This window comes from Chrysemys picta, chromosome 20 (genome assembly GCF_011386835.1).
Source record: "Chrysemys picta bellii isolate R12L10 chromosome 20, ASM1138683v2, whole genome shotgun sequence".
Taxonomy (NCBI): domain Eukaryota; kingdom Metazoa; phylum Chordata; order Testudines; family Emydidae; genus Chrysemys; species Chrysemys picta.
Window position 1 is genome coordinate 23,680,585 of NC_088810.1, and position 11,149 is coordinate 23,691,733.

The 11,149-nt window shown below is 50.5% G+C and overlaps 1 protein-coding gene across 1 annotated transcript; it reads right to left on the reverse strand.

The window, feature by feature from the left end:
• Window positions 1-1,519: 1,519 nt before the first annotated feature.
• Window positions 1,520-10,883, reverse strand: LOC101948517 (peptidoglycan recognition protein 3-like). The gene is made up of 5 exons (XM_005280621.4): window positions 10,698-10,883; window positions 6,445-6,542; window positions 5,668-5,878; window positions 4,597-4,715; window positions 1,520-3,896 (listed from the first exon to the last, which is right to left on the reverse strand). The coding sequence occupies exons 2-5, from the start codon at window positions 6,491-6,493 to the stop codon at window positions 3,718-3,720; spliced, it is 558 nt and encodes a 185-aa protein (XP_005280678.2). The 5' UTR covers window positions 6,494-6,542; window positions 10,698-10,883; the 3' UTR covers window positions 1,520-3,717.
• Between the last annotated feature and the right edge of the window lie 266 nt (window positions 10,884-11,149).

Sequence of the window (11,149 nt, forward strand, 5' to 3'; positions counted from 1 at the left end):
GAGCCGGGCAGGCGTGCGTCTTTGTTTTCTTTCATATTGTAACCACGTGTGTCTGCTACTCTCTCTTATTTCTGGTTGATCCTTATTCTGACTTTAATAAACCTCCTCGTGGTTTATTAGAAGTGCTCACAAGGGCTGTGTGTTTTACGGAGCGGGCGTTTAAGGTAAAACTGGTAAACCGGGGGACACGGCACCTTTGAGGGCAGAGAAGCTGGAATTTCAGTGAGTAGCCAGTGTCAGGGGCTGGATATCGCAGGGGAAGGACTCAAAGGGACTCAGGGACTGGGATGCAGCTGTTGTTAACCTCCAAGGCGAAGTGAGGGCTGGCCTAGCCCAGAGGGGGGACAGTCACCACAGGAAAAACTCCCTCTTGCTGGAGCAGGGGTAACAAAGTGACTCAGAGTCACCGAACGGTCACACCCAGATCCCGGAGTCAAGTAATGACAAAAGAATCTCGGCTTTTTTTTTTTTTTAAAGTAAGCTTCCCGTCTTCATGGCTGCAGAGCACAACTGGAAACTGTGGCTTAAAAACCAGAACATGAACATAAATCACCCAAGATTTTATTAGTAGCTCTTAAATCTCGTGATTTATTAAGCCAATCTTGAGATTTTTTTAGGGACCGACTCATGATTTTTGACCCTAGGTGGTCATACCTGTGCGAGCAGCTCTGTGCTGATTTGCCTACCTCTGCACTTTGCTTGTGGGCAGGAGCTTTTACTGGAGCTATCACACCAAAATTAAACATACTAAGCCGTCGAAACTACAGCGGGGTGAATAATGGGCTTTTCAGTTTGTTGGCAATTTCAAAAAGTGAGGGGGGAAAAATTGCTTTGGGTCAGACCAAAACCGAAAATGTTCGAAATTTCTGGCAAATCGCAAAGCTGGGGCGTGGGGGGGAATAATTTGAGAATGAACAAAACATTTTTGTTTTGATTTTGACCAATTTTTGATGCTTTTTAAAATCAGATTAAAAGAATTTTTGAAACCAAACATCGTTTCAAACCGAACCGTTGACATGTTTTCATTTTGAAACAAAATGTTTTGATTTTTTTCAGAAATTTGGGGTGGGTTTTTTCCCCCCAAAAAATGAACAAGTCAATGAAACTGACGCCAAGCCGTGGAACGTTTCATGCTCACTGACCATGGCCTTGTCGCCAAAAGAAGTTTGGGCCTAAACATTTCACCCAGCCGTCGTTGAAACTCAGTCAACAGCCTTTTGGATGCCCGAGGCTTATCCTGGTAACCTACTAATGCAATGTGGCTCGTGGCTTCAGTTTTAATCTTATTTTTTATTATTATTATTATATTTGTTCATAGTTTCATAGAATTTAAGGCCAGATCGTCTAGCCTGGCCCTCCCGTATATCACAGACTGTTATATTTCACCCAGATACCCCCTCTTAAGCCCAAATTTCAGTTGGCTCCACATTCCACTGGAGGTTTTTAAGACCAGGTTGGACAAGCCCCTGTCAGGGATGGTCTAGGCTAGGTTTACTTGGTCCTGCCTCAGCACAGGGGCTGGATCTGATGACTTTACAAGGTTCCATCCAGCCCTGCATTGCTGTAATTTCAGTCCTCAGGAAACTAAACTGTGGGATCCACAGGCAGAGAACAAGAGAGAGCCCGGTTCCTGCAATGCCCGAGACCCCTGCAATGGCACGGCAGGAATTGATTGGGTGAGAAAATGTTGGCCGGGAGGGCGGGCACTACCCCAGATTTTGGAGGTGTTTCCATCTGGGCGGTTGGTTTATTAGGAACACAGGCACGCGTTTCCAGGTTTGGAGTCCACTCCCTCTTCCCTCTCTCCTCGCCGCCCAGCCAGAATCCAGGCACGTTTCATTTAGGGTGACAAGGCAGCAAGTGTGAAAAATCGGGACAGGGAGCTGGGGGTAATAGGAGCCTATATAAGACAAAGCTCCAAATATCGGGACTGTCCCTATAAAATCGGGACATCTGGTCACCCTAGTTTCATTGGGGCTGAAGAATTCGTTCAGGGAGCAGAGACGTGGTCAGGGTTTGACGGGGATGGACTTCTGGAGGCCGGTGAGGACAAGAGGCTTCAGCAGCAGTGTTGGGGGCCAGCAGGGCAAGAAGACATGGATTAGCTTCAGAACCAAATACGGGAGAACCTCCGAGTTACGAACACCTCGGGCACGGAGCTTGTTCGTCACTCTGAGCAAAACGGTCTGGCTGCTCGTTCAAAACTTTGCAACTGAACAGTGACTGAATACAGCTTTGAAACTTTACTATGCAGAAGATGCTTTTAAAATGCTGCTTTCCCTTTATTTTTTTAGTGGTTTACGTTTAATTCAGGACTGTGATCGCGTCCTTCTGGTTCCAACTGAGGCGTGTGGTTCACTGGTCAGTTCATAACTCTAGTGTTTGTAACTCGGAGGTTCGTTCTACTGTAAAACCTTTGCAGGGGAGTGAGGGTAAAGCAGGCACTGCCCGAGCGGAGGAGCTACACAAGTTGAGCACGTGGTTCGAATACAGCCTCTGTCACTTTATTTACAATTCTTTATGGGGTTGGCTCTGAGCTCCCTTTCTTGGGCCGCCCACATATTGTACCTGCCCCATCCCAGACAGAGCACACAATGACCTCAGATCAGAAATGCTTCCATCCCCGAGTCCACGCCTCTGGTGGATTGGATAAGAAAATGCACCATGCTGAATTTCAGTGGAACCTAGAGATTAGAGGGGGCGGGGGGGCTGATAGTCAGGAATCCTGGGTTCTACTCCTAGCTCTGGGAGGAAAGTGTAGACTAGGGGTTAGAGAACAGACGGGGAGTTAGGACTTTCTGGTTCTATTCTTGCCTCTTTCATTGGTTCGCTGTGTAATCTTAAGAAAGTCAATGACCCTGAGTTTACTCATCTGTAAATTAGACCTACATCCCAGCAAAAGTGTAGGTAGGATTAATTAACCGTTCCTAAATCGCTGTCAGCTGAGGGGCCAAGCAAGATGAGCTCATCTATTGCATTGTTTTTCCGGGCTAGCCCGTGTCCTTAATTACGCCAAGGTTGTTTTGCTGATCTCTCAGCTTCGTAATTAAACAGATGAGGGAAGCTGGAAACACTCAGTGCCTGTCCCTGCATCACCACTGGTCTTCGTGCTTTAAATGAGCCATAAACCTTGCGCCAGCTCCTCTGCCCTGGACTGAATTTCACCCAAATATAAAAAAAAAAGATTGCTACAGGCCACATTCTCCCCTGCAGCAAGATACGCTTGGTGCAAGGTGGAGAGGACAGTCAGGAGCCACTGATCTCCCTTGAATTCTCATGCTGGCCCAGACCCAGCCTTGACATAGATTAGAGCAGTCTAGGGGCTGCTCTAATTAACCGCAGCTGGCGATGGTCTCGAAGGGCCAGATTTGTAAAGTATTTAGGTACCTAGGAGGATTTTCAAAAGCAACAAGGTGCCTAAAATGCATTGAAATCAATGGGTTTCAAGTGCCTGAGCAATTGGCAGAAGAATTTGCTCTGTTGGTCTGACACCAGGTCAGAATTTCAACGGGGGGGCTCTCAACTGGCTGGATGCAGCCAGATCGTTTCCCCCGTGCACTGCTCAGCAGACAGAACTGGGGCTGAGAACCCAACCCGAAACATTTCAGAGTCAAACTCTCTCTCTAGATATACTAAGCACATGAAAAGAGCCGGATCCCTCGGCCAGCATCCTCGGCTTTCAACAGCCATGCGCGTCGTTCACCGGGCTGCTGACACTCAGTGTTTGTAATGGGGCCACGTCTTGAGGACCTTGCGGATGGGCTGCCCGGGAGAAATGGTATGGCTGACGTCCCCGTGGGCCATGAGGAGGTAGTCAGAAGACAAGTAGCCATTCTCGACAGCGAAGTGGAGCAAGTGCTTCAAAGCTATCCAGGCCGCTGCGTTGGGAGACCTTCCTGAAAGAGACCAGCAAGGGATTTGGCTCAGAGAACCTGCCCGGCTTCACCTCTGACTCGGGACAGGCCCCATGAATCAATCGAACGTTTTCTGAGCAGGTGCTCAGGAGAGAGATGGGGAGGATGGACCGTGGAGACCTGCAGCGCATCAGCTTGGGTCATTTCACCAAGAGGCCAGTGAAATATAAGAAGTGTAATCACCAGCCAGCTCCTCCATCCCACTCACCTCCCCACCCCCCACAAGTGATGCAGAGGGCTATGCATGGGTCATGGGGAGGAGGTCTGGAATGCAGGACAGGCGCCAGGCTGATGGAAGGGACCAAGCAGGCAGATATCCTGGGAGCCTTTAAGAAAGCTGCCCTCACCCCAGCGATGTCCTGTCCCTTTTGGCTTATGGCTGCACATGAGCTGGGCTTAAGCTCTTTGTGTTTGTACAGCGCCTCGCACAATGGGTGGAGTTCACCTCTCATGCGCTAGGCCTGATGCTGTCTCCCAGCACGGGGTCGAACTTGACCTACGGCTGGGAGATCCTCAGTTCAAAAGCTCTGCCCCCCATATAATTCCTATTGAATATGGCTGTAAAATGCCCAGATCAGTTCAACAAAATCTCCATAGCCACTGGGAGCGTCCAACTTCTGCAGTGACTCCTATCTCCGAGTGTCTGAGCCATGGGAAAACGGGAGCCAAGAAAGTCGCTTACCTGTAAAGTCGCCCATAAAGGCAATGCCCAGAGAGATATCATTGTAACCATAAGTGTGAGCGCCTTCTGTATTCCAGCCTCGGCCTTCGTACACCTTCCCATCCTCACCAATCAGGAAGCTGCAGGGATGGGAAAGGAAATGTTTCTAATCCAAAATTTGCCATCAGTACTACAGCTGAGGTTTTCACCCTAAGGCTGCCTAGAGAGCCGTACATCTAATTGCCATTCGTTTTAACCAGAATTCTACCTGTATATCGCCGCCACCCGTCACCCTGCTAGCATGGGTATCCAAACAGCAAAAGCAGGTTTGGAAGATCGCAGCTTAACCCCACAGCAAAGACAGATTTGCGGGTAAGGATCTGAAAAGCAGAGCTGGGCGAAAGTTTCTGAACAAGTTTCTAAACATTTTATGAATAGAAACGTCATCATTTTTATTTTATTTTTTGTAACGTCACCAAAATATTTTCATAGAAATGCGTGGGGATTTTCTACCTATCCTAGCGCGGCTTGGAATTTTGTTGACGATTGAGATAGTTTGACATTTATTTTGAAATTCTGAAATGTCAACAAAAAATAAAAATTGTTGGCTAAGTCCCACTAATTGTTTGTTTGTTTGCATTCCCCAGCTCTGCAGGTGAAACATTCATTTTCTTTGCAAGTGTTTTCTGGATGGGAGGGGGGAATCTTTATTCCTGAGGGTAGAGCCGACTTTTTTTTTAAATAACAAAAATATTAAATGAGTTGAATCCTTTGTTATAGATTCATGGTGATTAGTTAAAAAGAATAAGACCAACATTCCCAAAGTTGGGAGCCTACAGTAGCTTATTTAGCTGCCTAAACATGGATTTAGATGCCTAATTCTAGGCTTTCACATTTGAAAACATTGGCTTGTATTATACAGATTTCTCCTGCTTTTCCTTCATCTCTTGACCAGAATGAGCTTGAGGGAAAAGCAAAGGCTGGTTCTGTGCGTTAGCTACACTACTGAGCATCGGAGCTATCTTAGATGCTAGTGCACATGCGTACGTTTCCGCTGGATCGGGGCCCAGAGAATGTGCTTTTGCCCCTTACTTGTAGGCAATGTTGCACCAGCCCTTGTTGTTCATGTGGTAATGCTGGATATTCGTCATCTGCTGGTTGCATTCAGCCCCCGTTTTGCAGCTGCCGCCGGCCGTGTGGAGGATGATGACGTACCCAGTCTGCACGGCCTTGAGAGGCGAAGAGCAGTTGGCGGGTCGGCCGCCCCATTTGCCTGGGCTGACAATGCGAAGGCAGAGAAACCCTGGAGGGAGAGAGAGAAAGATGAACCGAAGGGATGCAGCTGCCATCAGCCTCGGGCTGCGTCACTGCCTGGGCCGGCAGTGCTCTCGGAACGCCCCGTCACGCCGGAGCCGGATAGTTTCAATGTCCAATGGATAATCCTGTCTTAGGGCCTGTTTGTGGAACCCATGTGTAAATGCTGAGCGGCCCAAGTACCAGTTCTTGGGATTTTGGCTTCCTCCAATTCCCTGCCATAAAACCCTGCTATAAGTGACATTTCAGTGACTGCCACTACCAAAAATTTAAAGACACCCCTAATAGCCTTCCTAATCGCTACATTCTGGGCAGCTTCTCCTTTGAATGACTGTGTGCCACGTACCCGGCTGAACAGACGTGCATTGCTACATTACTATTCTTGCTTTAGATAAGGAGAAACTGAGAGCAGTGAAGCGACTTGGTCTCAGTCGAACACCGAGAAACTGGTCGAGACAAGAACAGAGCCCACTTCTGCTGGCTCCCACCCCAACGCTCTGCCTGCCCATGCCAAGTCACTGAAAGAACTGTGAGTAAGATAAACCCTGGACTCACCCCATGAGACAGCACACAGGGCACAGAGGAACACGGCCAGCCGGAACATCCTGTGGGGCCTTCCGTTAAAATCCCCAAGCAAGAAGCTTGACAATGACCTGGGAACAAATATTGTACTTTACACCAGGAGAAAAAAACTTCTAGTGCTCCAAGGAGCAAAATCAATGCAGGGAAAGAAACTGACAAACGATAAAGTCCAAACCACAGAGCCACGTTGTCGGCGGCGTGGCTGGATGGATATCAGCGGAGTCACACCAGGGGTGGATTTCCCCCCCTCTTGTGTTTCCCCCCTCGCCCCTGATCGTAACCTAGAATTCGGGTGTGCACGGAGAGGCAGCTCAAGGCCCAGGCTTCACTTCCACCTTCCAAACAGGGCTTGAGTGATGCACGGACCTTCTGCCCACTGGGAGAATTTCCCCCCGAGTTCCCAAGCCAATGCAAGTGAGATTAGAGCTAGTGATAATAATGCTGATGTTTGTGATTTGCTGTATGGACCAAAGGTACCTACGGGCATCCAAAGACATAAGACATGATAAACATTAATGGCAACAGGACCTAGGTATATTCCTAGGGCTAGAAAAGAAAACAACTCTATCAACCCAACAGCCTTCCTGTGGGTAAACAACCAACCCACATGCCCCCCTCCATTAGGGTGGAAACAAACATCTCGTCAGTCTGGCTTGGCGGGATGCTGAGAATGCACCAGGACAGAGTTTGGAATGCTAGTTATTAATGGTATGGTAGCACCCAAAGGCTACAGCGATCATCAGGAACCTGCCGTGGTAGGAGCCAGTCAAACCCATAGGAAAACACAGCCCCTGCCCTTGGGCCCTGCTTTATAAAGGTATTTAGGGGTTCTCAGCTCCGCGTTGTGACACCTCCTTGACTTCGGAGTCTCTGCCTTGCTTTCAACAGCCCGTCAAAAACATTAGAAAAATAATTTGGGGATAATTTGCAAAATGTCAGCGTTGTTTGTGTTCAGCGGGGTTCGGAGTTGATCCATTTTCTATTTTTTTGGCAACATTTTTCATGGCACTTTGAAGCAAATCGTTACTGAAATGTACCAAAAACCTGGCTTCTGGTCAATAAACATTCCTAAAGCAATTCTAACTCGTGAAAATGTTCACAACAAAAGAGAAGCTTTCAAGAGTGTCGACTGCTTGAAAACAGCTCCAATCACAGCCATAGAAATAAGCCCTTGTCGGGGCGTCTGTGCGGTCGGCTCTCGTGAATGTGACCAGGAGTTCTGCAAAGTTTAGAAGGCCGGTTTTCGGAGAGGACAGTCGCCAGAGCTGATGGCTGTCTGTCCTTTCCGACGGGGATCTCGATATGGAATCCACAGGGTTCCACATAGAATGACACTGTTGAAACAAACGCACTATTTCTCTAGTACCTGTGGAGAGGAACGGGCGGCTTCTCTAACCTGACTACAAGTTCTCTCTCTCTCTCTCTCTCTAAGTATTGGGTTGAGCTGCATGTTTGGAATCAGGGCAGTGCCTAACCCCACAAACCCAACTTCCTGATTCTCTGGCTCATCCGCCCAGCCCTGCCGTATTTCATTCCTTCCGGCTGGTGACTCAGCCACTCCCCAGCCAGTCTAGGCCCTGACTGGGAAGGCAGCACCCTGCTATTTGTAACGCGTTTATCCTCCCCACCCCGTCGCAAGGCGGGACAGGGGCTGTTAGCTCCATTGCCCAGAAAAGGAAGTGAGGCCCAGAAAGACTAAGTGACTTGCCCAGGGTCATGCAGGAAATCTGTGCCAGAGCAGGGAGCTGGAATAGGGTCCCCTGAGTCCTAGGCTTCCCCTCTAACCATTGCACTCTCCTTCCTAGCCAGCCAGTGCCACGCCGGCTCACAAGAGGAGTCTTTGCGCAGGGCCCAGATCCACCAGCCAAGTTCCCCTGGATGTGGGAACACAATAGCCACAGCGGCTACTGCAACGGCCCCTGGGCTGCCACTCCAGGAATTGAAGCGGTGAGGGTCTGGAACTAAAGGCAGGAGCTAAGGTTCCCTAGCTGCTAGGGCTGTAAGAGATGCGTGTCCTCCATGGATCAGACATGGAGGGCAGGGCCCTGCCATGCACACTCACCAGGGGTTACAAGACAACAGTCTCTGAGCTCTGGTAGCAGCCGTCCCAGCGTAACGCCCCACCTGATAGCTGGATTTCAACCTCTAGCACCACGCCATAGACCACGCCCACTTCACCTCCCTTAGCGGGGAGGAGTAGTAGGCTGTTATCCTCTAGGAGACCAGTGGGCCAGGACAAACACTGTGCAAACATGGGGGCTCAGCTGGGGCTCTGTTCCTGGGATTTCTTCCCACTGACCCTTGTAGAAATCCCTGGCACCTGGGCCTGGAACGGGAGGTTTCATTCGGACAGGAAGGGGGAAGCATTCAGGCCGTCCTTTCTGTGGATAAATAAATGGGGTCAGCTGCTAAAACGCCTGCTCTGTTCGCTAATGAGATGCACGTAGCCCCGGCAGGCTCAGCGTGCGGCTCTTGGTGGATGGCGGAGAATGCTCTCTGGGAGCAGCGTGGTGCTCCGGTACCGAAGGTCAAACCTCACGCCTGGGCAGGGGACTGGCACGAGGCCTGTGCACCACAGAACTCCCAGTGTGGCTGAAACAGGAAACCAAGGCACGGTTCAGTCTTGCCACAGCTGCCCGCTAAAATGGGTTCTATGTGGTAGGCAGCGGCTTCACAGCTACTGCACAGGTCTCTTGGACTTTGCCCACCCTGGGGTAAGAATTGCATATCACGCGGTACTCCTTAACTGCCTCAGTTTCCCCCTATTTTGGCTGGGATCTTAGCCGCAGCAAGCCTCAACCTTGCCTCAGTTTCCCCCTTTCAGCTGGGGCCTTAGCCACAGTGGATCGTATGTGGGTCATAGCCCCCTGCTGGCCCAGGGTGAATTTAACCCAGAAAACACGCTGGATCTTCACAGTAGTGCTTATGGGCATGTGGGCATGTCCCCCGCACAGCTAACTAGCCACAGATTGACGGCATCCCACCTCTGCCTGTCCCTGATTAGCACACGCCTCCCAACAGACCCCTCTCAAAGGCTTCTGGGTAGCCGAGCCAAATCCAGACAACACGCTCAAGTATCTAACCCCAGGGGCGGCAGGTTTGTATAATTTTTGGTGGTGCCCAGAATGGGTCCAAGTCCCGCCCTCCCCCCACGCACACACACATACACACACACCTGCCTAAGGATCTGGGAGGGAGTTTGGGTGTGAGGTGCAGGGTGCGAGCTCTGGGCTGGGGCAGGGGTGCGGGAGAGGATGAGGCGCTTACCTCGGGTGGTTCCCGAAAGTGACCCACACACCCCTCTGGTAGCGGCTCCTAGGCAGAGGGCTTGGGGGGTCTCCGCAAGCCGCTGCCCACAGGTACCGCCCTTGCAGCTCCCAGGAGCTGCGGCCAATGGGAGCTGTGGAGTCGGCACTCAGGGCGGGGGCAGCACGTGGAGACACCCCCCCAAAGCTGCCTTAGCCCCACTGCACTGCCGGTGGTGGCGGTAGCGGCCGGGGGCTTCCGTGTCAACCAATCGGCATTTTATGACCCCAAAAAAATGTTGTCGGAGAATTCTGGCCCAGTTCTACCCCTGCTCTCAGGAGACTCTGCCTTGATTCAAACACCAGTTCCGGTCCTCCAGCCTCACCATGAGACCCGGCCAGCAATCTGACGCTTACAGGGCGTGCGCCTGTGTTCTGGGGGGTTTGCGGCACCCCAGATAAAATCCTGAAGCCCAGAGTCAATAGGCAGCCAGGGGAGTTTGCAGTGGGGAGATGACCCTGACTCCCATGGGCTCAAGTCCCCGGAAATTCGGGCCTTCCCCATGTTCTTAAACACCTGCAGCCACTTTCTGACTCTCAGCAAGGTACACAGAGGAGTCAGTAACTGGCGCAAATGTGACCAGCTGTACTTAAGCGGACAGCAGGGAATGAGCCCTTGTGACCTACCGAGTCCAAAGCATGAGATGCTGCAGCTTCGGCGAAAGGGCTGGCAACCGCTGGCTCCTAGGTAGCTTACGTGATCCGGCCACTAGAGGGTTCTAGCATGGGTAATAACCCTCTGGCATGGGTTATTACACAGATATACCACAGGAGCCCTTGACTGGTGCAGTCTGAACGGCTCCATCACGTGTGACAGCAACCCTGAGGCTTGCTGAGCTGAGCCAGGACAGAAAGGGTGGGGTGGAAATGCCAAAGCAAAACAAAGAGCAAGGGAGCTGCAAAAAAGCATCTAGTATTTACCTGGGTCTCGCTCGATCTCCCCGAGTCTTCGTTCTGCAGGCACAGAGGGACGTGGCGCTTTTTATTGGCTGTGGACGTGAGGGAGAAAGGAGATGTTGAAACAGCACTGGAAGGAAAAAGTCCCTTGGCCGGGAAATGATGTGTTGTGATTCGAGAGAAGGGTGAGAGCTGGCAAGTGCACACGTCTTGAAACACCGCTTTGGCCTGGGCGTGGCCCATGATGTCACGGAATGGAGGACAGAAGGGGTTTTCTGGCTGGAACAGAAACAATGAAATGCCAGTCAGTGCCAGGAGCTATATTTATCCTTGAAAACACAGGAGCTATTTGGGAAGGGTTTAATCAGCTTTTATGAGAAAAAGAGGAAGAAAATGTCTGTTATTTTGCCTGTTCAATCAAAGCGTTAATGAGGGAGTGTAAGAAAACCCTGGGAGATTCAATAGGCATCAGGAAA

Excerpts from the sequence above, each read along its gene's own strand:
- LOC101948517 (XM_005280621.4), bottom strand. The coding sequence starts at position 6,493 with ATGTTCCGGCTGGCCGTGTTCCTCTGTGCCCTGTGTGCTGTCTCATGG. Across the intron at positions 5,879-6,444 it reads CCTGTGTGCTGTCTCATGGG|GGTTTCTCTGCCTTCGCATT; the intron begins GTGAGTCCAGGG and ends CTCTCCCTCCAG. Across the intron at positions 4,716-5,667 it reads TGGTGCAACATTGCCTACAA|CTTCCTGATTGGTGAGGATG; the intron begins GTAAGGGGCAAA and ends CCATCCCTGCAG.